Source organism: Falco punctatus (assembly GCF_963210335.1).
Source record: "Falco punctatus genome assembly, chromosome: 4".
Lineage (NCBI taxonomy): Eukaryota > Metazoa > Chordata > Aves > Falconiformes > Falconidae > Falco > Falco punctatus.
The window spans coordinates 75,290,877-75,317,080 of NC_137583.1; the positions used below are offsets into that span (position 1 = coordinate 75,290,877).

Genomic DNA, 26,204 nt, shown 5'->3' on the forward strand with positions numbered 1-26,204 from the left:
TCAAGTGTCTAAAGTTAAATAGGATGTCAAGGTCAAGCACTGTGAAAAATATTAATCTTGCTCCTCATTAAGGCTCAAGTGCATTTGCAGAAGCATCTCAAACAGCTAAGATCGGCTCTCCCTATGCCCACAAGACAATATACTCGCAATAGTAACAATGGTACCATTATACAAGACTAATAAAAGTGATCAGAATGTTGCCGGGTTTGAGAAGGAAGGTCATGCGCAACTGGAGTCACCGCGACTGAAACAGTGCCGTACTTGGAGGGAGTGCTTGCTTCCTACTTGGAGCAGTCATTCAGCATTAAAACCACCTGCACCAGTACTTTGGCTCCTGATTGCCCAATATCAAACTTTCCCTTCCTGAACACCATCACAGAGAAGCTGACAAAGGTCAGTTGTAGGACCACGTAGCTAAAGCGCGGTTGGCTGTCAAAGCATGGCAAGGTATGCCACTTCACTGGCCATTAAAGACTCGGTTTGGTGCCAACCACAGTTGTCTTGGGCCACTGAGATCCCCGGTTTCTTGCGCGTCCTTACCCTGCCATCTCAAGAGGGTTTGGGGTCTGTTTTATTCATTCTTATGACATATCGTGCAGCCCAATCTGGGTGTTTTGTACACCCCTGGGTGCTTCTGAGGGTGTTAGGTGCTTCTCTAGGGCCCTGAGAGGTGGGACACTGCAGAAAACCAGCACCTCGTTAGCCTTTTAAAATGGGAAGATCACGGCAAACGTTCATGTTCACTTTCATCTCTTTACTCCTGTCTCTGGCGGGCCCTGACGTGGGGATACTTTTGTTGGCTTTGCTGGATGTGGCAGCCTGCTGACCACCCTCGCTGACAAAGGGACACTGAAAAAGTGACTCCCTCGCCACCTCCCCGCCCTCACAGGGGCCGGACGAGTCCACACAGCAAGGGAGAGGCCTTGCCAGAGGGGAAAGGGCCCGGTACATCACAGCACCGAACCTCCAGCCGCAGCTCAGCGCCTCACACAGACGCGGCCGCACGCACCGGTCACTCACGGAGGGGGACGCACCCCCGGGCCGCCCACGGGACCCAGACCCCCGCCGATAACACCGCCCCCCGGCTTCCCGCCCGGTGGCCTCAGGGAGCGCCCCGCCCCGCCCCGCCCCGCCCCGCGAGCAGTTGGCGCCTGCGCAGCGTCAGGTCCTGTTGCGAGCGCGGTGCGGCGATGGCGGCGGTTCGGCTGTGGCCGCTGTGGCTGCGGAGCTTGGTGCTGCTGTGGGGCCGCGCCGGGATGGGGATGGGGCTGGGGCTGGCGCCCCCCACCGCCACGGCTCCGCCAGCACCGGCGCAGGGTAAGGAGGGGTGGGGGGCCGCGGGTTGGCGCGGAGCGGCGCCTTTTCCTTCCCTCCCTCCCCGCGGAGGGGCCCGGCCGGGGGCGCGGGCGGCGGGGCCTGCGCGGCCTGTGTCTCCGCGGCGGGGGCTGCGCCTGGCCCCGAGCGCGGCTAAGGCGGGCGGAGGCCCTCGCTCGGCCCGAGGCTCACAGGCCCCGGCGCCGCCCGGTAGCGCCTTGCGGGGAGCTGGCGGAGCTCGGGAGTTGCCCTGGTCCTCGCCGCAGGCTGGCTCCGTGCGGCGGCAGGGCAGCAGCCGCTCCTCGCCAGCGCCGGGGGAGGGACGGGCAGCCCTGCCGGGGGGGCAGCGCTCGGCTGCCGCCCAAGGGAAGGGGCGAAGGCAGCAGGGGTTGCACCGCGGCCCGCCCCGCCGTTAGCGGCGGTTCTGCGGCACGGAGACGGCGGCCGCCTCGGCTTTCTGTGTCCTGACTTGCTGCCTGGAAGGAGAAGCTGATGGAGGTGCTCGTGCCATCCTGTTTGTTCTTCTGCAATCGTTTATCGCGTCGCTGCTTTTAGAGTTCGGTTGGTGAAGCTCATCCTCAGATTTGGTTGCCATTAACATACGTGAGTGGAAAGGTGCACGTCAGGTTAGTTTGCGTTACATCAGGGTATCTCAAGTGGACCTTGACGTGTGTTTAGAGTCCAGTTTGCGGTGCCTCATTTCTTTACGGAAGGGTTTTTACTTTAAAAGGAAGTATCCAGCTTTGTGAGACAACTAACTTGAAGCAGGAGAGAAAGGGAGCTGTCAGTGTTTCTCTGACAGCTAATCGGTTACTGCAAGCTAATCGGTTACTTTCTAGTAGTTCTGAGAAACGTAAATAAAACCAAAGTTTGGTTGGAGCTGAAAATTGGTTTGAATTAGTAGTGGAGTTGCTTATGGACTCCCTAGGAAAGAAGTTTTCACATAGTTACGTGAGTTTAGAAGTTTTTTCATGAGACCAGTTGTTGATGTGAAAGTGGATCATGATACTATACAGAAAGATATCTTTAAGATAAAATATTAGAAATAAGGGTAAAGTGAAAAGTGCATGATGGATTGTTATGCCATATGCTTAATACTGTTTTGGTCTTAAATTGAAACAGTTTGAAAAAAGTGGATAGTTTTATTTTCTTCTTAGTAGCTGGTGCAGTGCTGTGTTTTGGATTTGGTTTAAGAATAGTGTTGGTAACATACTGATGTTTTTAGTTGTTGCTAAGTGATGTTTATACTAAGTCAAGGACTTTCCAGTTTCTCAGGCCCAGCCAGGACAGCTGACCTGAGCTAGCCAAAGGGATGTTTCACACCATAGAACATCATACTGAGTGTATAACCTGGAGGGAGTTGGCTGGGGGCCACTGACTGACTGGGCATTGGTCAGCAGGTGGTGGGCACTTGTGCATCACTTGAGGGTTTTTTCCCCTTCCTTTTGGATTTTGTTCATCTCCCCTTCTCCCTCCTTCTGGGTGTTATTTTTATTCAACAATTAAATTGTTATTGACCCTTGAGTTTTACCTTTTTTCCCAGTTCTCCTCCCCATCCCGATGTGGGTGTGTGAGTGAGCAGCTGCATAGTACTTAGTTGCCAGCTGGAATGACACTAAAATGCATATTGATTACTGAAGTGATGATCTGGTGAAGAGAGAGATGGCAGTTTTATGGTAGTTTTGCAAGACTGTGGGACCTTGGGTGCTATCCCGCTAAATATTTCACAAGTTCAGCACCTGTTTTACACAGGGCTAGACTGGCACAAAGCAGGGTTACAAAGGCTGTATTGTTCCCTGTTTCAGAAAATACCAACAGTACAGCTTTAATTGCTGGAGCAGGTGGAAGGTTGAAGAATAAAGAGTACTTGGAGGAAGTACTCTTACACCAGTAGGAGGGAACAACTGTTTAACTTGAAGAGCAGTGTTGCCCTGAGAAGGGGGGCAGAGCGCAAATTAAACTAGCTGAGAATAACCTTGGTGTTGGTGTTGAAAGGTTTCTGGTTGTCTGAGCAGTTGTGCTGTTTTGTGGTGTTTGAGGGTTGTTTTTTAGTGGAATAATAAGAGCTCCACCTCTTCCTCACTGATCTTAAGGTTGCGTGGCAGTCATCAGTCCTTAGTGTATCCTGGTATAGAGCCTTGTCTTCCTAAAAAACTTTTTAAAAACCTTTTGCAATATGCTAACTTCATGCAAAAATCCATATTGAAGGGGGGGGAAAGCTGGTTTTAAACAGAATAGTTTTATTGTCAGTGTTATTATGTGTTAACTCTATTTTGTGGAGGAGCAGCCATTGTTCTGTATTAGTGCAGTTAACCTGGTCCATGAGTGTGTCTCCCAGAAAGTGAGATCATACAGGTGGTTGGTGCATACTTAACTTAGTAGTTCCTCTGTGTGTAAGCAGCATTCTAGGGCATGAACAGTAATAGCTTTTTCTTATCTTGTGAGAATATAATCTTCATACAGTTACACTTAACAAGGTGTTACACTAAACTGTTTTGGTAAAAATTAAACTTATCAAAGTAATGCTTCCACTGCTTGGTAAACCACTCTTGGTGTGTGTCATGTGAATATGGGGTGTGTGTATGTGGAGATTCCCTCCGCCCCGGGTGTTTGATCTGTCTGTCAGCACCCCAGGAAAGCTGAGACCCTTGCGCCTGACCAGTTTGTCAGTGTCCCATTACAGGGACCCTTCACTGAATTGTAGGGCAATTCGACTGCCTTGTTCAGGGAAACACGCCAACAGCATAAGGGGGACCCCTCAGCGGGTCTTCCTACTTTATTCGATTTATGTTACCCACTGCTGGCAACCGCTAGTGTCCACAAAGGATTAACACTAACAGTTTCCGGCATAACACTTCTCATTAATATAAAATTATGAAAAATTAAGGTTCATGATTCACAGTGATAGAGACTGTCTGCAAAATCAAGCTTGAAGTGATACACGACCAAACTATATACAACCAAAGTGTAATCACTAATAACAGCCAGTGTGAGTTAGTTATTGAGCGCGCATAAGACCAAGTTGTTACCCAATAGGCGTCCCTATGGGGGGAGAGGACAGGTTCAGCCCGTGGACTGACCCCAGAGGTTACGATGGAGTCTTCCCCAACTTCTCCCCTCATCTGTTCACCTTTTATACTTCATAGTATATTGCATATTCATTCATCGTGCATAGGATTGGTTACAAGTTTCTCCCTTGTAATGCAAATCAGTACGTGACCTCAGAGAGCGCTGCTGAAGTTCTCTGCTAACTATGTGTGCTCCTCAAGGGGGGCTATTTGAGTTGGAGGTTGTGATCTCCCACTACCACAATTATCTCTGTCCTATTTTCAGCTAATTTTCTGTTGATGTCAGTGGATTGCAACACCGTATCATCCTGTTTCCTCTCATAGCTAGAGCTTTCTTCACTTGAATGCGTAACTTAGATGATGGTGTTCTTTTCAGTGTCTGTTGTGTATTTCTTGTGCTCCCCCAAGGGTGACCACCTTGATTAGAAGTTCCTTCATTCACAGCAACTTCAGAGCGAGTCAGACTGACCTAGCTTTGTGAACGCTGAATCAGTCTGGTAATCCGGGAGTTTAGACAGTTTCCACTGTGCCCTGGACTTATTTCAGTCCAGGACCAGTCCATTTCCATCACATTTAGGTGGAGCTTGAGTGACTCTAGTCATACGTGTTGCCACTAACTGCTGTCCCGTGCCCAGTGAGGTGTTACCTTGGAGGCAGGTAACTCTGGGAGGGAGGTGTGCGTTAGTATTCCAATGAAGTTGTTTCATCCGAGGAAAGTCATTTCACCACAGCGGTTGGCTCAGCCACGGACATCTCATGGATTCTTCACGTGACAACTGGTATGCAGCTTATCAGCTGTGTGGTGCCGTTGAGTTCCCATTCCTGCAGGGAGCACAACAAGCACGGCTGTGGTGTCTCCACTCCACTCCATCCTGGCTCCACCGTCTGTCACTCCCATCAGCATGTGCTGAGCTGGCAGGATGTGTTGCTTAGGGAACTGTGGGGATGTAGATGCCGTGCATGCCAACCATCCTGAAGGCAATAGCTGTATTTTACCCTAAAAAAGCTTTCTGTAATACTGTGCTTCTATTAGGACCCAATTTTCTCTAATTCACCCCCTCAAGGTGGCATTTCCCACAGTATGTAAAAATAATTTCTGATTTTATTACATATTAAGTGATTAATGCTGATGTTATATACTAGTATAGGAGGAATGGTTATGTTTGATAAATAGTGTTTACAATACAATGGGAATTTTTGTTGATAGTGCTGTTATGGCTTACATTTATTTTTTCCCCAATAAACATAATACAGTAATCCCTTGAAATACCAGAGGGAGACTTTCAACTTCATATCTGTTTGAATAATAATAATAATAAAAAAATCCAAAGCTGTCTTTTTTTAATATGCAGGTACACAATGCTTTAGCAAAGTGGTTTGGAAAGGATATTTAGGGTTTTCTTCTTTCCCAGTTTGAGAGGTGTTTTGTTCTATCTTCTGTTCTTGTCGAGAACACCCTAACTAGTGGCAGATTTATGTATCTTTTAAGTTCTGTGACCCAGAGAAAAATAGAAAGCAGAATGGAAAAAAACAGGTTTTTTCCGTCACTCATAATAATGTTAAATTCTGTGGCAGCAGTACATAAAGATGTTTTGATTCTTGAGATACATGTTGTGATGATGTATTTTGAAGTATTTTTGTTAAGACTTTTATACTGTTTTTAAGCATAAATAAGTCCAATTTTTTAATAATTTAAGTCCCTGTCTTTCGCTTAGATGCCAGTATAGGTTATCTGCTGCCGTATGTCGGGCATGAAAAGCTTATGAGATAACCCTTGATAGGAATCTAAGGAATGTTAAATTTTTTCCCTTTGCTGTAGATGGTTCAGTTACTGAAAATGTAACCACATTTTCAGAAGTCCTTGGTGTACTTGAATGCTTCTGACAGTACCTTGCTAATTTATGTTTGGAATTTTGCTTTGTTTTGGTGTTTAAATCTGAAATTGAAAATGTAAATAAGTATTCCTATAATAAGCATGGTGGTACTCCATGTGGAATAATCCCATTTGAAAGTTTTTGAGTTTAAACTGAGAGCTATTTCTGAATCTGCTTTTCACGGGGTTTTCCCATGAATTGGTACATGGGCCTTACGCTTAGGCTTTTTCTCATTTAGTTGGTACTGGTAACAATGTTAATTCGTACTAGATAAACGATAAGTGTTTTTTCTATATGGATATATTAATTAAAGCTAAATATGCTGGTACATAAAATTTTGAAAATTGAAAAAAAGTACCAGAAAGTTAATACTGAATTATGAAAATACTGAAATACATGGTGGTCTCAAAACATGCCAGTAATTTACCTCAGATTGATACCTGCTTGTGACTAACGCGGTTGTCCATTAAAAGTAGAACTGGATTCCTGATTTGGAGACATTTTCCCATTGTATTTGTACTATCAGTTGAAATAATAAAAAGTTAGTTTCATTAAATAGTATTAAAAATGATCATAGGAACTACAATTATTGGAAGAAAGATCCAGATTCAGACCTGGGGAGGAGACTCCCCCTCATCTGTCAAGTGGTTCATGGATGCGGTCCTGTGGGCAACGGATTGTTGATGTTGTGGATAAGAAAGACTGGTCTTAAGACAATAAGCATGCAGTATTTCTCAATGAGTCATAGCCTTCAGCTAGAAACTTCTGGGAATGTGAACACCAGTAAATATTTTCTTTTTTTGGGATAGAAAATGTTCTTAAAAATCCAATGAAAATACTCATTCCTGTATCATTTGGCTTTTCAAACTTCTGTTAGAGTTCTTGTTGATGTCCTACAAAATAACTTTGTGTCCTATGTTTGGAAGTACTTGTTTAAAATCATGTTATTTGGACAGCTTTATCTTTAAACTTTTTTGCCCCAGAGAAAGGTTAGTATCTATGGGATGAGGACCAACCCTAGGCAAGGGCCAGCTTTCGCTAGGCTTCCAAAACTTGGAATGTTCTCTAAGTGGAAGTGAAAAGTCTTAGAATTTCAGCAGAGGTACAGGGAGGCTCTTGGGTTACATCTCCTATGTTGTCCTTGGAGAAAGCAAATTGAAGTTAAGGGTAAGCTTGACTTGTTTCCCTAACTATGCCAGAGCTCATACTTAAATGCTTCATATCTCTGCTACAGTTCTCCTGTATGGAATGGAATTACTGCACTTTCATTACTTCAGTCAAAATTGTTGTTATCTAGAAGTGGGGGGGGGGGGGGGGGGAAAGCTAAACATTATGTTAAATGGTTGGTGTTACTGAGTAAAAATAAATACAGAATCTTTGTGATTTGTGGTTTGTTTTTTTTTTTTTTCTTTCTAGCATGCTCAGAGTTTTCTCAGAGGTCCTGTGAAGAATGCTTAAAAAATGTTTCGGTAAGATTTTTAACATCCTTTTTATTTGATGAAAATTTGATGATTTTTCCACTTAATATGAAATAGGATTGTTAGGGCTTGTCTGGCTGTTTGGTGGGGGTTTGGTTTTGTTCTTAGTGGTGAATCTAGTCAAATGACCTGTCATAAGAGGAAGTCGAAGTCGAGATCAGTCAGTTCTATTATCTGTTGGTTTTTTAAATGGTAGTCAGCTGGTGTGCTGGTTCCCCTCTGTCACACTGGATGCCAGTGTGCTTTCACTTTGCCGGGGTTGCTCCATGATTTTTCACTCACGGTGTTCCTCTCCTTTGTCTGGAGAGGACAGACTTTGTAGAATCTGAGCTTCCAGTTTTGGCGTGTGCTCAGTGCATCTGTAGTGTGACTGAGCAAGCTGACGTTGCTGCTGGGTTAGACTCATCCTCATTTTGCGAACAGCACTTAAGTAAATTTCCATCTTAGGAAAGGGCTAGATAAACTGAATCTTATGTGGCTAAAACACCTTGCATTTCTTGTATGCTGAATAGGAGAACTAGGAAATTAATGTAAATAAACTAGAAATGCCTTTCTCTGGAGATGTCCCCAGCAGTGCATTTAACTGAGGTAGACTGGATCAGTGCTTTGTAGGTGTTCAGACACGGCATCTCCACTGACTACATCAGACCATAAGTGTTCAAGACTGCCAGGCTAGGTCACCATTCTGGTAGCAAAGTGTTCAGACTTCCAAAGAGATTGCAATAAGGTAGACACTAAAACAATAGGTTTCCCCCAGCCCCTCTTCTGTCCCTTACTGGAAACCTTTTTAGCTTCACAGTAAGGTTTGTGATAAGTATGTATGCAAAAGGTGTCTGTCTCTGCAGAGTAGAAGAAACTTCCACATCTGAAGTGAGAGATTGCCCTGAATTCTAACTTCAGATGCCACTGAAAAGAAGTATTTCAGGAATCTAAGTTTCATAAGCTACTACAAAACTTTCTCACAAGGGAAAATTGAAAAATATCTGAACTTACCTGTTCCATCCTTTTTTATGCATCTCTTGTCTTTTTAAGGGGAAAAAATAGTAATTGCCTTGTACTGATATAGTTACTGTGTGTTATCGGACCTGTACGTTTGTCATCAGAAGCATGGCATTGTGTAAAGAACTCATCTTCAAAAGTATAAAGTAGGAAATGGAAAATATGGGTCGTTAAAGATGTGCAGCACTACCACTGGTGTGACTGTCACTTCAAATAAGTGCTGCTGCTGCAGATAGATGAGTGCAACCTGAGAGTTCTGTGTTCTCCTTGGGAGAGAAATAAATACTTTAGCTGTGTTTTTGTACTGAAGACAACTGAAGACACTAACAGAGTTATAGATACATCATTTTTGGAATGTCAAACCAGTGACTGATGGATGATTTAGGGCAGCTGCTTCAACAGCATCAGTGTTAACCTTGAAGAAAGGAGTTTAGACTTGATTCAGACAATTTGCACATACATTTTAAAGAAAAGGCTACAGAGGACATATATTAGCATTTGTGTGAGCAATACAGAAGCAACACATTGCTGAATTACTTCGTTTACTTGCTTCAGTAGAAAAAAACCCCCTGGTTTTCATACTGGTGATACTATAGATAGCAGATAAAAAGAAAAATTAAACATTTGATAAATAGATAAAAACAATTCCAAACAAACCATAAAATGTAGTAATTTACTGCAGTTAAATAGAATTCTAATTCAAAAGGCTTAAATTTTGTTTATCATAATTATAATTGTCTTGGTCTTTAGAATTGATGAATACTTATTTTCTCGTGTTTTTATCAATAAGTCCTGAGTGGTGATTTTAGAGGTGTGCTGTTGGTGTAACATCTCATTCCTTACAATATGATACATTAAAAAATAAAAGATAAGGGGTTTGGTTAGAGCTGTTGAATCCTGAAACTCAGTGTGGTTACCTCAAGGAAATATTTACTGGTATAACTAGTAGATTACCAGGTGTATTGAAATTTGTGAACTCTATCTGGTAATGGATAATGTGTAAATACCTATTGATTAACATCTTGAGAGCTTTCCCTTTAACTCCATATGACTGTGTAAAACAAAATACATTAGCACAAGTACTAGTAAAAGATAAGACTACATTCTAGAATCTGTGTGCATGTGCAGAACCTCAGCATTCTGGAGTGTTTTCCAAAGTGTCATCTTCAGCTTCTGAGTAGTCTCCCAACATGCTTCTCCCCTCAGCTATTTATTTTTGTCATTTTCATCTTTGTCCTAATAACAAGTGTATGGAACCTAAGTTCTTGTGGAAAATGGATTTTAGGCAAGCTAAGCATTTAAAAAAAAAAAAAAAAGGACCTAACAGCTGCTATAGGAAATCATGATTAAGAAGTACAGTCCATTTTTTTGAAGGAAAGGTGGGGATAACAGTCACTTGCATACATCCGATTATAGAGAAAGAAGCATTCATTTTGTGTTCATAGTTACTATCTTATCTCTTTTAATAGTGAGAGTATGTCCTTAAAATGAGTATGGACTGAATTAAATCATATTGTACCTCATTATCCATGTGAGACTGCTAAAATAAAGTCAGTGATATCTATCAGAATGTGAACATGCTTGCTGGCATACTCTGCGGAGGATATGATTGACATCCAAACAGAATATCTTCTGTCTTCAATTTTTAGGTTATGTAGATGAGTGTTGAAGTTAAGGTTATCACCCTTGAGTATTTAGGCTTTTTTTTGTTTTTTTCTGACTTGATTTTGACAATTAGTTCAATTCTTAGAATTGGGAATGATTAAATTGAAATATTTTTTTTTTCCTTTAGCCTCTGCACCAATCAGTAGCTGTATCAGATACTGCCTTTTGGGCTACTCATGTTTTTAGTGGTTAGATGCAGTAGCAGTAGATAAGAGGATGCAGTCAGCCTTTCTGTATTTGTAGTTGTCACCAGCATTATAGAATCATTCAGGTTAGAAGAGACCTCGTGAGCCGTGTAGTCCAGCCTCCTACTCAAAACAGGCTCAACGTTACATTTGAACAAAGTTTAACAATGACTTTTAGTCTGCCCCTTCATAGTCATTATTTTAGAACTGTTAATTCTTATTAAATAATTGATCCAACAAAAATAAGCATGTTCTTATCTAACATCCTTGATTAAAATGAAAACTTAGGAGGGCTGTTTTTTTGCAAAGATTATTCTACATTCTTAATTATTTCTGTTGATGTGTCTTTATGGGTATGTTTGACTTGTACAGTCTACCAGCTACAAAATATGAATGTATTTTTCTTGTCTCTTCACTCTTTTCAAGAGAGCAGTATCTACTACAAAACAGTTTCCTTTGTATTTAAAGTTTTCTATCCCTTTAGAGCAAGATAACAGACTTTATGCAATTGAGGATGTAAAACAGCTCATCCAGGAACTATTCTTTATCTAACAGTACTATCAAGAACATCTCTATTTCTATAATGAATCCTAAAACACCCTGTTCTGTCAAGGATTTTTTTTTAATGTTATCCACAGCTTCTTCACTGGCAGAGTTGTATGGTAAAGGAATTTTGAAGGAGCATTTACTTTAACAGACAAAACCCAAACCTTATGCTTGATGCTTAGTGATGGCATAAAAAGCAGAAATGTTGTGCTGCTATTGTAACTATAATACATGTAAGAAAGTCTAAATTTTAAAAATATCCAGATACGTAAGTGTGCACAAGTAAGGTACCCAGTGTACTTTGCGATACAGGTTGGATAAGGCTTTATCTTCTACTACCTTGCTGCAAAATCTCCTGTAGAATTGTAAGGATTCTTTGTTTTCTTTCTGTTGATAGTCATGATACAGGGCTGAAGTAAGATTGTAGGTGTATTTCTATTCTTTAAAGTTGCCAGGTGTGTTAAGATTATGAACAGTTGGCTTCCTGTTTTTGTATTTCTTGTTAATTTCAGTAATTCTAAACCCAAAGCCACTTTATCATCAGGTATCCAAAGTACTTCAGTATGTTCCCAAATGTTTTCAGGCTAGTGTAAATGTTTATTACCTGTAAGTACAAAATATAAGTACTCACGATTCAGTTTGGGCTTACTTAGGAATTGTACCAGGACTTCTGTAGGTTTTACACTACAAAACACTTTCAATATATCTGTACAGTATTGTATTCATTTAAGAATTCTGTCTGTGGACAGGAGCACTAAATTGTAAACTTTTTTTGAAGATCAGTAATTTGGCTTTTTTGTTTCTTTTTCACAGTGCCTTTGGTGTTACACAAACAACACTTGTATTGATTACCCTGTAAGAAGCATTCTTCCACCGTCTTCATTATGTTCCCTTTCAAATGCTCGATGGGGAGTTTGCTGGAGTAGGTACTAATTCTACTTTTGCTGTAGAGAATTATTTATGAGTATGATTAAAGTAAGACTACAGTTTACTAGAGCTATTTCCTGGTGATTTATTCGGAGGGGTCAGGGGAGGGGGCAGATCTCTAATCTTCTGGGCTTACAGTTATTGTTAAGGGTCCTTTGTGAACAACCAGTGTAGTTATGCTGATCCAGTGGCTTTAAAACATCTATGTAGTGAAGTTCTGTTGACAGTAAAGTCTAGACTGGGAACCAGTGATGTTGGAATATTCAGAGTGTTTTATGTACATGGTCAGGATTCATCTGTTTCTTAAACCATACTTCTGAGGTACAAAGAAATAAGGTAGTTTACCTCTTGACAAATGGTGACCATTCTTAACCTTTCTAAAACTTCTTAAAATGTTGAATGATATGCCTGGATCCACAATTTGTATAGCATAGTCCGGTGGCAGCAGTGAACCACAGAAATGGAGCCACCCAAATATTCTTAAATGCTGTTTTTGCTTAAACAACTGGAAAAAAAAATGGTCTATGGGTGCTGAAGGCAACACAGTTAAGGTTAAAAAGGAAGCTGCTGTGTGCTGCTGTAGATTGCAGTACTGCATCATTTAATTGTTCTTAGATTTCTTTTTGCTTTGCATGTTGCATTACAAAATAGTACAGTGCATGTGGTGCCGTTGGGGTGAAGTCTTTAGAGCTATTTCTGCAACACTCTATATACAGATCTGAAGTCAAACTAGACTGGAACAGAAAATAAATAAGATATCAGTCATATGAAAAGTACAGCTTCAGTCCAGCAAGGCAAAGGCTTGCTGCTTTCCCTGTATTTGTTTGTGAACACCAGGAGGCTAAAGGACGAACAAGTGGGGATGACCTATCCCTGACTGTTAGCTGAGAATTAGAAGAAAGTTAACACAGTGCAGTGAGATTAGTCTAAATTAGAGTAGCAATAGGTTTTTGCTATAAAAATGGAGTGTGCAAATTTCTGAACACTACCACTTCATATAAACTCTGCAAACAGAGGGACTAGATTGTAGAGTACAGGAGAACTTTATAAATTCTTTAGTTCTTAGCTGAAGGGCTCTGTGCTTTGTTTTTTGAGAGAAAGCATTTATGCTTAGGCTTTTGTAGATTTCAGAGCTATAGAAGGTATGTAATTTCACTGAGAAAGCTTCTCTTTTTTTTTTTTTTTTTTTTGGAAATCGGGCTTTCAGTATTAGTAAATGCTGGTACTATGAAATGTTTAGCAGACTTCTTCTGGAAGTGTGGGGACCTGACTGCTGCTAGCAACTAAGTGCCCACACAGCTGGTTACTCCCCTCCTCCCTTGGCCCCAGCAGGATGGGGAAAGAACATAGAACAACTCATGGATTGAGAGAAAGACAGTTTAATATGTGAAGGATAAAGGAGGAGAGGAATAAACCAAAACAAACGACCAAAAAAAGACCAAGTAAAGGAAATTGCTTACCATTGCCCACAGATGCCCGTCCAGTTCCTAAACAATAGTCACTTTGGAAGCCAGATAGCCCCTCCACTTACTTTTTCCTTTACCTTGGGTTTTATTGCTGATTATGGCATTATATGGTGTGGAATACCCCCTTGGTCAGTTTGGGTCAGCTATTCTGGTAGTGTCCCCTCCTGACTTGTCCAGTCTTTTGCCTACCTCCAGCCCTATTCTCTGGGAGGAATGGAGTGAAGGGGGGGAAAGAAAATCTTGATGCTCTTCAAGGTGGTGAAAACATGGGGGTGTGATCAGCACTGTTTTAGCCAGAAGTGCAAAACATGGCATCATACCAGCTGCTATGAAGAACGCAAACTTTCAGCCACACGCAGCACAGAAATGCATGTCCTTTTGCAAAGCAGTGGTTACTGGTATCTAAGGGTGTTCTTGGCAGTTTACTCCTGCTATAGAAATGGCTTCTACCTTGGGTGCCGTTTCTTTCTAGATGGAATGTCGCTTAAACACAGAATTAAAACTTTGTAATGGAGCACGCTCAGCAAAAAAAGTAAAAGTGGGAAAAGAATAAAGAACCCAATCGTAAAAAAAAAACCCAGATATGCATCACTGTAATAGATATTTTTTTTTTACAAATTATATGCAGCAGCATGCCATGAAAATATATAGTCTTACTGAGACTGTCCCCTTCAGACACAGCAAGAAAATTAATTACCTTGTGAGCATGGTGATGTGTTTTTCTTTTTGTGAATAAAATGAAGAGATGACTGTTGCTGAAAATGAAGGTGAATGTTGTAGCTCTCAAAGTCAAAAACAAATGACTGGCTCCCAGTTACAATTTTATATGGAATAAGATATGTTGACAGATTATTAAGCAGCAATGAAGAAAAAAGAACACTGTAGAAGCAATGTAATACAAAGTATTGGTTTTCATGAATAGTCAGCAAATAAAATACTGGAGACAGAAATGCAGACTGAAAACTGACAGTCTTTCTGCACTTTAATAGGTTCAAAATATATTCTTTTGCTTCAATTAAATAGTATACTTTAAGATGGAGATCAAAACAATTTTTTGTTTTTACTTCACTGAATGGAGTATATTTAATTCCTTGGAACCTGCAGGGAAGTAACAGAGTGAGGAATGTGGTATGGTGAAACGTGTTACTTTGAGAATTTACATGTTCAGAATTTACTTTTGTATTCTAAGTAGAAACTGTATATTAATCTGTATTATAAACTGTACCAAGTAAGTTATAACACAGAAGCAAAAATATTTGCTGGCATTTAATCTTTGGCAAGATCTGTGAAGGATATTCCTTGGCCAGACATGAGTTGGTGAGACCCGTAGAAAAGTAACGGGCTCTTTGGTTTGTGCATGCGATTAGAGAGGACAGACCCTCTGAACTTCATTTTCTAAATTTGATTCTTACCACTAGTACCCTGAAGCAGTAAAAAGTGCATGTGCACTTTGTATTATTACAGCAGCATGAAGCTGATGAATCTGGTAAGAGTTCAGAGGGATTTATGTGGGAGAAGACAGGAGAGACAGCTTCCCTGCCCCCTCACCCCATCATGCTTTAAAATAGATGGTGTGGGGAGAGGTGTTTAGTTTTCATTATCACTGTTGTAACAACTTCCTTGATTTCATTTTGCCCTTTACAGAACTCCTCAAAGTTGCATCTAGCTTTGCTTGTGTCATCCCACTTTGCTTTCTTCTAGGGCCTCAATTTTATTCCACCACCCCACACCCCCCGCCCCCCCCCCCCCCGGGAAATCAGGTTTCTGATTCCTTTTTTATGAATGCAGTCCTGTCCTGGTTTAGACAGCTATAGTTGTTACAGTGTATGTTTTTAAAATAATACTCTCCTCCCCATTTGTTAATCATTGGACGTAGATGGTGACTTAGGAAGTTTTATGTGGAGTTTTATATTTGCTTTTTCAAATCCTCTGACGTTTTCATCTTACTTCATTTTGCTCTTTCTCTGCTACATGTGATGTGTGTACACTGTTGCTGAATCCATGTGACTTTTGTTCATGCTGTACATTGGCTAAAAACAGAGAACAGAACTGTGGCATCACACCAGTAGATAACATCAAATATTACAGGGTGACTTTTAATAATTTGGTATATGTAAAGGGTAACTTTACATAATATCTGTTCAGTGTAGATTATGCATAGCAGCAAAAATCAAATGTGATACGGTGAGTTTAAACTGGGGTAGTTGCACAGAATTGTGTGTTTGGGTTTTTTGTGCATACAGAGATGAAAAAGTGCTTGGGAAGGAGGGGAAGAATTATCAGGAAAAAAAATGTTAATGCTGGAGTCTAACAAATTGAATATATTCGTATTTTTCAGTAAACTTTGAGGCTTTGATTATTGCCATAGCTGTTGTAGCTGGACTCATTCTGGTGTCTGTAGCAGTCTGTTGCTGTTACTGCTGTTACTGCAGAAGGCGTTCCAGGAGGTAAATACGTCTATTTGTTTCCTGTACTAACTTCGAGTGCTGGTGTTCCCTACCTACCTACAATTTTTACTCTCCACTATACTAAGAATCTTTTCATTTGGAAGCAATTTTGGTCAGTTTGCTTTATTTGTTTGAGACATAACAGAAAGAGGTGATTAGTGATGGTACTATGACCCTGGAAATCATGCTGGAATGACACTGAAGTGATGCTATGATACCATCACAGATGTGCTCTTTAAGCTATTGCTTTACCCTTCTACATTTTACACTTCCTTATTAAGAGTGGACATGAAATATTTCATGAAATAAATACTTGCTTTTTGTGATAACAGAACAAATAATTTCATTCAAGGTGAGCACATGTTACAGCAAAAAGGGACCAGGTGGGTAACGAGTAACTGCGCAAGTGTTCTACAGCACTTGGTGTCCATGCTTCAGAGTTTGCCCTAGGATCTGTCAGCAGACAGTGTCTAAGTGATTAGCTGCCTTTGCCAAGTCAACAAAATCTAAATGTAAGATGATGCTTTTTTGCTCTAAGTTATTAAAAGTGGCTTACTTTCAAGTAAAGTAACACTGCAAAACTTAAATGTTCTTTAGATCTTGCAGAAGTAAGCCAGAAATGGCAAAGTTTTACAAGTCCTCCAACTGGCGAATATCCTTCAAAGGGAGGGAAATAGTTGATGAGGAGCTGAAAAAAGTGAGTCAGTGCTGCCATGTGAAGTGGTCAGTGTTTATTCCTTAATGACATACCTGGAAAGCCCTGTTTATTGGGACACCACAATATGCTTCCTTCTATCGCTGAAGTTTTAGAGTCTGGGTTTCTGGGCAGTGTAGTTTCAGCTAGCACTGTTCTTTTTGTCCTTCAGTGCTTCTTGTGTACACAAAATGTGGACCTTACTTCTTGATTTGAAATACTTTCTGTACTGTTTCAAAGACCTGTGATTAATTGTTCTTGTTTGATGGTTTTTTAAAAAGTTTCCACAGCTGTACAGTGTTTAGTGCTGACCTTCAAGCCAGAGAAATATGGTCCATCTGTGGCTTTAAGAAAGGAGAAAATAATTGTAACATTTCATTCCCTTCTCTCTTCCCTGAGGAAGATGCATGCACCTGTTTTGCTGGTAGACTGGTCTACCAAATCTGTCTCAGTGCAAAAATTGATAACACTTTAGCCCTGTGCTGATAAGCCCTGAAGCCCTATAGAACTGTTTTAGATTTTACATAAGATCTGCCAATGTCCTCTGCAGAAGAACTGAGCTAGTCCCCTGTGGCTGACATGCCAACAAATAAAGCTTGATTCCTGTGAAAGAGAGATTTGTGCCAGACTTCAGTTTTAGTAGCTAAGTTGTCAATCAGTACTGTAACATCTAATTCTAAAAATAGAGGTTTAGTTGAAAGTCATCTTATGCCAGGACTCCAAAGGTGTCAAGCTTAATCTTCTGACGCTTAGAGGATTTAAAGGTCTTGTCAGAGTGGGGTCCAGCTTATTTCAGGATGTATTATTACACTGAAGCCTGATATATTACTGGCTTTAAAACCACTGATTCTCAGCAGGAATTCTTTTGCTCAGTTTCCTTGGTTTTGGGGATTCCTTTTCCACAAAAGAAGCTTTGTTTTTTAATGAATTGGAAGAAGGAAAAATTGTAGAAATGCTGTATTAATCTGTTTTACTGACTCTAGATGTGTTGTCTCAGATCTTGGGTCTAACCTTGCTTTGCAGAAGCATCAGCATTTCTTCTAGGTGTTGGTGGTTTTTTTTTCAGCTGTGGGGTTTCCGTGTTTAAGAAGCCAGCACTTATCTTTTCCTTGAACATGGAGAGTACTTAGGTGCATTAATCCCCACAACAGTAAAATAGCTGGCTTACCCGAGTCCATCCCTACCACAGGAATCCTATAACTGTTGGTGTGTTGTTTCAGTTCATTATTTTTTTAATCTTGTATTCGGACTTTTAAGAGTCTGGTTCCATGTACTTCAGGTATAACTATTCATGAAACTATGCTAAATAGACTGTCTGACTTCTTTAGTTTAACAACTACTTTTAAATTTGTATAATTTCAGACTTTCTGAATTTTGAAGCAAAACTCAATTGCTTCAAAGTGTCTAGAAACCAGAAGATATGTAAATTTTTTTTAACTGTAGGGAAGAAATATATTTTACAAATCCTGTACCAGCGTTTTATTTATTTGATGGTTTTATATTTTGCAACACCAGTGCAAAGTGAGACTATTGCAGAGTTACAATACACAGAGATCTCTAATAAAGTAGTTTTGCAGAAGGGTCCCCAAGAATGGGAGCTTCTGATTTTCCTGGACAGGCTAACATGGGGAATTGACTGGTTTTACAGAAGGGTCTAATGTTGTTTCCCGATAAAGGTGAGCTGTTCCATGTGTTTCCTGCTGCTAAAAGTCCCCAAGATTTTTCTGGTTTTTTGTATGTGGAAGCAGAGGAACTGGAAGATTTGTATGTGAAACATTACATGGATTCTGAATTACTGGCTTTTAGTTAAATGACTAAGATATTCAGTGACTCATGGACTGATTGAGCAGATGGAAAATTTGAGTTCAGATTTACAATTCTGACACCAGAACTGGTAAAACATTTGACGTGCTGTAATTCACCACTGGATGTCACTCTTGCTTAACTTGTATGTTGGTCGCTGCAGATGTGTGGTACTACAACTGTTATTTCTCTATTAGCAGGTGTGTTATATTGTAAATATTCATATCAAACATCTTCAGATAGTGCATTCGGTTTTGAAAAATGATTAGCAGCTGGGGAAGCATGGCAGGTGTCCATTCACTAATCCTGAAGAATTTTCATTAATTCAGTCAGGAAAAACCCCAGATAAATAAAGAGTTTGGCATTTGCTTTAGCGTTCTGTAATTCTTACATGGTCTATCTAATGGTTAAGTGAAGCTGAGCTTTCTCCAAGGCAGGTCACAGAGCTTAAGTGCTTGCATTCAGTAGGGCATATCTGCACATGCACAGTTCAGATGTATTGTATAGGCTCAGTATTTCCCAGAATCACGCAGCTGATGCACTCGGGTAAATCCTTGCTTGTTCTGGAACAGGGAAGACAGCTGCCAAGATAGTTCACGCTGACTGCTTTCCTGGGGGCAGCTTGAGATTGGATAGTGATGGTAGCTGAAAAAAATAAATTGCTCTGACATCAAAGACTTAAGACCATCAATCTTCTTCCAGGGGGCAACAATGGACTTAAGTGTACATGTGTAGTACACTTACTCTAAAATGGGTGTGACACGTGGGGAAAATGGCAGGTAGGAGTCCTGCTTCTGAAACAGTCTGCAACCTGTCCCTAAGAGGCTCTAAATTGTCCCATGGAGTCTGAAGGGCACATTACTACAGTGAGTGAAGCGTTTAAGTATTATAAAATGTGAAAGGATAATTCTATGAAGTTGTCAATTATACTTAGCGATGAAATTTTATATGGCTGTGAAGAGGTATCTCAGGTCAGACTATAAATCCTTTTTGAAAATAAGTCATACAACTAAACAGTGATTGCCTAGCAGTGAAAGTACTTTTTCTTCGCTTATGCTTTCTTTCCTTCCTGTTTTTTTTTAAGTAAGCCAGATGAAGAGGAAGAATGGCTAGCTAGAAAGAAAGAGGAACGAAGACTACAATCTCTTCAGAGGTAAGTCTTGACAGTGTGATAACGTAGCTGTACACTTCATGGTGATAAAGGAGTATTCTGCACTTTGAAGGAGTATGTGGGTACTAAACAAAGAGGTGTTGTGAGGTTAGGCGTGACGATGTCAGGTTTTTACAATGCTTACTGTGCAATTTGTGAACCTGATTAGGAGCCTGTATTTCTATAAGTGAACAAAGATTGAACAGGTGGTTGCTCACTGTGGCAGGTACCAGGAGTGTTCTGTGCCAGCCAAGAGCAAACAGGAGGGATGTGTCTGAAGTCTTGCTTAGTCTGTCCTAGACTACTCTTGTCTGTGGCGTGAGTTAATGCCTAAGTGAGGCTGGGATTCAGTGGTAAAAACCACTCCTTGGATTCATTTGGTAACTGGTTCTTTTTCTTTTGAAATCTGGCTGGCAAAGGTAGAGAAGTTGATAGTGAGGTACCTATCAGACATTTTCTGGAAATAGAAAACTTTGGCTCAGATCTCACTTTAGACTACTTATTTCCACTTTTCCATCCTTTCTGTTAAAGCTATAGCACAGTGTAGAAAGAAGTGCTGGAATCAGCGGTGATACAGTGCTTCTCGGTGAGAACAGTATTCCTTGAGATGTAGTTTTATAGCTTAGCTCTCTAGTGACTCTTCATAGCTTTTACATTATTCTTTAGAGAAAAAAATTTTGTAGGTAGGACTATGATACCTGGTACAAGCCCAGTTGTACCTTTTGAATCAGGCTTCCTTTCGTGGTCTTTATGGAGATCAATTGTGGATTAGCTTCAGCAAGACAAGAAGAGAGTCCTAGCCAAACTGATGCTAGCTTAGAGCTCTCTGATGTGGGTTTGAATCCCCACAGACTGACAAGGAAATTGACCTTGGGTTTGCCGCTTCCTGGTTATGTTCTGTAAATACTTGGCTGCCAAGTAACAGGTGGGCACCTTCACTGCCTTGCCAGTGCCTGCTGTTTTCTCCTGAAGACAGATTGTTCATAGTGTGAGCAGGGACTGCAGGGAGCAAGGCATGCTTCCAGATGAGATCCCTTGTGGAGCTTTTGCATGAAGACATTAAGTTTCCTTCTTAAAAATGTGCATAAGAAGACAGGGCAGGTAGGCAAACGTGCTTGGTTTGCTCAAACTTGTTATGTTTCTGATTGAGCACAAAAGTGGGAGCCAATAAGGATCTCTTACAGATGTAGTGACTGTCACTCATGTCTTGACTGACAGGAGGTGGCAGAGTCTCTCATCTTTACTCCATGTAAATCTGTGATTTGGTTCTGAACTGCCAGGTTATACAAGCAAATACAGCAGTTGTTTGCCCTGCATCTGACAATGGTTATGGCTTTGACGTAGGCACTGTGATGTTAGGAAGCAGAATAGATTCTTTTGTAATGGGTTAAATTGATATGTCCTTAACCCTGTACAAAATTCCTAAACTTCTTGGCAAGAGAAGGAATTAGAATAGGATACAATGTGGACATTTAACAAAGAATTTTTCAGAGCTTCACTTAGTTCGAAGCTTGAATGATTAGTTTTGGTTTTGTAATTTTTACTTATTTTGGTTTTTAAAGCTGTTATGCGCTGGCAGTTTAATATATCTATTTCAGTTTTCTGGTAGCTGTATAATAGTTTGGTAGCACTTAAACTTACCCAGTTGTTTTTGTTTCCCACAAATTCTGTTTTTAACAGTACAGACATACTGCTGCAGTAATGTATATTCTGTATTTGTACTTGTTCAGGAAAGCATAAGCTTAAAAGTAACTTTTTGCAGAGGGAAGATGAGAATTATATATCTCAGTGTAGTTGAAGTAAAATTGCTGTTTTGAAAAGGTGTATATTTAAGTGTATTGGTGCTACTAAAATCCTTTAGATTTTGTGTAAAGGCATTCTACTTCTGATGTAACTGTGAGCTGCAGATGCAAAGAACATACTCTACGTCTCTTTCATGGCCAAAGCACAACATTCCATAGCTCTATGCTATGCCAGATTTGTTTTGCAGAAAGCTATTCACATTTCTGTGAGGTTTTTTGAGGGCTTTCTATTATGTTGGATGAGTTCAGTGAACAGTCTCAGCCTGTGTCTGTAAGATTGCTGGGATCCACAGGATGCAAGGACAACATGAATCCAGGGATGGGAGAAAAGCAAAGAAAGCATTTATTTGGGGACAGAGTAGAAGGCGGTTACTTGCCCTTTCACTGTTTCAAGGTACATTCAGACTTTATTCAAGAACAGAATAGATGAGAATGTTTTCATAAACATCTTAATCTGTGAGCTGGAAGTGTTATGCTTGAGTGTGCACAGAAAGGCAAGAAGTAGGTGGCCGGTTCAGGAAGTGTACTCGAGCATAGTTGTACCACGCAGTTATCGGATAAGGGATGTTGAAGACTTGCAGCGGATCAGAAAAAAGGGAAGTTTTTCACCTGTTAACCCACTCCTAACTAGTCACGGCACAACAGGCAGAGTGCTGGTGTGAAGGTGATGTTTCTCCTTAGTGCTTTTGTTCCCTTCTAAAGAGAGGGGGTCCTGTGAGGAATATCAAATCTTCTATGCCAAAACAGTGTGCCTTGTGGTGAAATATACACGCTACATTGTTCAGGTAAATCAACACTTACCTATGTTTATTATAAATCAAAGGCTTATGACCGGGTGCATAGGAGGTGATTGCATACCATAACCTTTCCACTGTGATTTGTGTATCAACTTTAAATTCTTGGTACAGTTAATCTGTAGGAAGTCCAGAAGATACTTCTGTAGTGTAGGGTTTGCTGTGCACGCACAGAGCATGGTGTTGCACCAGGCAATTAGCAATGCAGAGCTAAGACCAACACTGTTCCTGAATTAGGCGTAGGAACAAGGATCACTGGGAGCAGACTGCAGCAAGAGTGATTGCTGCAGCCTTAGAGCAAGCAGCCCTCTTTTCTAGCCTGTCTCAGGAATGTGTCTGTGAAACAGAGAAACTGTTCTAACGGCAGGAGAGAGCTTAGCAGCAGCTCTGGCGCGTTTCCCGTGTTCTGAACACACGTGCTTGTTGTGTGTGTGACTGGGGGATTTTGGAAAAACAGGAGAAGGTCACTTGCAGCAACCAGAACACCTTGCCCTACCTACTGCTTGCTTCCTGTAAGCCCTTAGGAGGATGAATTGCTAATAGTAGTCTGTCGAACAGATTAGTAGTCTCAAGCCACTTTTGACCAGCAAACTGCAGAGGAAAACGCTGTATTGTACTGTGTGGTCTTTCCTTTCTACAACCTGTGAAGTTCTTACATAGTTTCTGGAAACAGTTGGATAGATACTCAAACAAATAGCATGGGAGGAAAATAGGCACAGCACTGACCTTGTGTCTGTCTGTTATGGGTTTTTTTCCAGTCGTATTTTTTTCTGTGGGATACAGCTATGTTATATACAGCTGTTAAGATCACTTGGCAATAGAGAACAGGACTAGCGGGAGCTTCATTTCATGATTCCATTAGTGAATGTAAAAACAAATAAGGAGGCCCAAGCTACACAGTGTGTGACTCTCTTAGTATTTTTTGCAAGCTTCAAGACAATTGCAGCACTGGTATTTTTTCTGGCTTTTCAGGTATACAGTAAAAGTCGTCTTTGTAAGTTTATAATGTGTTTGTGTTAAAATTCAGTTTACTACAGACACTTAGGAAGTGTCTTTTTGGAATAGCTAGGTGGCTCTTAGAGTGAAGAGTGAGGGTAATGACATTGGCCCTCTTGCTTGTCTTCACAAGCATGAAACTAGTTGTCACTTCTGTGAGAAGGCTAAAAATCACTGGTTTGCACTTAGAGTGAGGGACAGGAGGGGAAGGAAACCTGGAATTCAGTTTTTGACTAATACTGAAGGAAAACAGGTATCTTATTGCATAGTTTTAGTCCTTTGTTTGACTTCATGTCATCTCTAACAAGAAGAATAATTAAGTGTAGTGTCAAGTAGTGAGTCTCTTTCTGTACCCCCTTAATTATTTACAGCTGCAAATACATGACGCATTTATATGTTAGATTTATATAACTTATAAACCATGATTTGTATGTTAGGAGTTTATAAACAATGAAAAGCAATGAGATCTTGAATGATGTAAACTGCCAAGTATAACTTGGTAGCATACTGGTAAGGGAGAACAGGGAGGGGGCGTGCCAAGAAAGAAAAGATTGAAGTTCGTTTGTGAAGAACCAAGTATGGAAAATTATGTGAATTGTTAGTATTAGGAAAAATACTTTCTCAGCCTACAGCAGTGGGGACAACTTGCATGAAGAGCCAAGAATTCAGTATACAGAAGATGAAGCAATAACAGTAGTATTAAGAAACAGAACCAACTCAGAAGACTGTAAAGTGGCTTCAGTTGATCATGATGTAAGGTGTGGACAGTGCAGTAAGCCACCTCTGGGTGGCTGATTCAGTGACTGCCTGTTCAGAATTGCATCTGATTCTTTTCAGTTGATGTGTACCTAAACCTTATATACTGTGCAGGGATTTAGTCATGAGTGATATGATATAGTTGTGCCTGCCTGTCAAAGTTTGAATGTTTCACAAATATTAATGGTTTTACTCTCAAACTCAAACAATGTTAAGTATTTTAGAAGTTTGGTAGTTTTGTTTTGAATAGCCTAGGGAACTATCCTAAAGTGTTGCTAATATTTTAAAGCCTACACAGCCTAATTTCCCCCACACACACCCCCTCCTTACCCTTCTTTTGCAGATATTTAGTGCTTTCTGTGTTCAGGGCAGATTCAGACTGTCTGCTGAAGTACTCAGATTTCAGTTGAAACTGCAGCAGTGTGTCTCCATTATTTCACACAGAGCATGCACACCAGTGAATAACATGCCATTAGTACCACCACTAAAAAACCTGTTTTGAGGTCACATGATACCACATGGAAACTAAACAGAAATAAGGTCTGATTTTATACAGGAGAAGGCTGCTTTAAGCAGAATCTCTCTATTCTTTTCCTGAGATTCCTTGCCTTATGTAATGTTGTCGTCTTGCGCAACACAGAAAACAAGAATACTGTGGTCAGGTTACCCTCGGTAGGTAAGCTTGACTAGGTGTCTTCCTGTTCTCCAGCTTCTCATTCCTGACTTCCTTCATCTACATGAACTCCAATTCATCATTCTGATTCCCCAGTTCCTCTTCCTCCTGCGGTTTGGCCAGGTTGCTTTGTTTTCTGTGCTGCCTGGGCTTAATAGTGGAAGGGAATGTAAGGGAGGTGGGTATCTCGGGGAAATAGTAGTGGAGGGTTTTGAGTCTGTCTTGTTTGGGGTTTTTTTAATCATGCTTTTATCTGCATGCTTTCCAGAAGTGCAGTTGCAGGGAAAGGCCAGTTCAGCCCTTTATCCTGTAGGAAGCAGATAATTGCTTCTGAGGACACACAGGATCTGATTAGCAGTAGAATTGTTTGGAGATGGAATATGCATAGGGCAGATGGGATCTTTGCTGAATTAAGCTGTCGGTGCTTAGCAGCTTTCTGCTGAATATGTGCAAATTAGAATTGGGTAAAAGTCACAATTTGTCTAGCTGGGCTGAATTTTGATGGGGCAACAAACACTTGGGTTTTTTTCTGAGGAACATTGTTTTGCTAAACTTTATCCTTTCATCAAAATCTATAGATCCTGGATCATCTTAGTGAAACAGTTGTGTAGGAACTTTTTGTTTGTTTTTAAACTAAGCAAAATAGATGCTCCCTTTGAAATACAGGAGAACTATCTGAGGAATGATGGAATGATTTCCGTTTAAACTTCCTTCATTTTTTTTTCCTCCCTTAACCTTTGAAAAGGGGAGAGGAGGAAGGGGAAGAAGAAACTGGCTGATCAGACACTTGGTTTACGTGAATAATTTGTTTGGCAATATTAGATAGTCTTGAAAACTGTCTTATATTTAGATGACATAGAGGATTCAATTTTCATATAGCACATTATTGTATTTCATTCTCTGCATGGTTACCATGCTAGATTTTAGAAATCAGTAGTTTTCACTTATACTTGCTGTACTGATTAAACAAAGAAGTAATATGTTGAATTAGGATTCTGAAACACACTGCATTAATAGCTAGATGTTACAGTTATGCTCCTTGCTGGGAAAACATTAGAGAATCTTCCAATATTGTGCTTTGCTTGTTATGTATAGATGAATACCTCTGTGTGTATGTGTACATATATGTGGATGCATTACTTCAAAGAAAATACTGGTGTTTTCTGTATATGCTTGCAAATAAATCTTATTTTGACATTATTGATTAGTGAAAAGTTATAGGGAATCTTAAAGATACATAAAGTGAATATAGATAAAATGTGTAACTGAAAATTCATTTTTTTGAGGTCATTTCATACTAATTTCAAAAAATGCCGTTGTCTCTCTCAGATGTAATTACATTTTGCTTACAGCTCAAAACAGTAATTTGTATTCTGATACCTTTATTTGTTCCAGGAAACATGAAAGAAAACTGAAGCATGATGAAATACGTAAGAAGTATGGTATGTGGTAATCTTGTTTTGATATTCAGTACCTAAATTGATTCCTTTTTCCTAATTATTATTAAAATTCACAGCAGAAACAAGCTGCTTTATGAGCAGCAGAAGTAATCAAGTGCAGTTCCCTA

General features: G+C 40.4%; 1 protein-coding gene across 1 annotated transcript in view; it reads left to right on the forward strand.

Moving 5' to 3' along the window:
* Positions 1–1,150: 1,150 nt before the first annotated feature.
* Positions 1,151–26,204, forward strand: part of PTTG1IP2 (PTTG1IP family member 2) — a 33,343-nt gene continuing 8,289 nt past the window's right edge. Inside the window, exons 1-6 of the mRNA XM_080383142.1 lie at positions 1,151–1,317; positions 7,673–7,725; positions 11,943–12,051; positions 15,861–15,969; positions 19,551–19,619; positions 26,033–26,079. Coding sequence (XP_080239268.1) covers positions 1,191–1,317; positions 7,673–7,725; positions 11,943–12,051; positions 15,861–15,969; positions 19,551–19,619; positions 26,033–26,079 — 514 coding nt within the window. The 5' untranslated portion in view covers positions 1,151–1,190. The remainder of the gene's footprint in view (positions 1,318–7,672; positions 7,726–11,942; positions 12,052–15,860; positions 15,970–19,550; positions 19,620–26,032; positions 26,080–26,204) is intronic.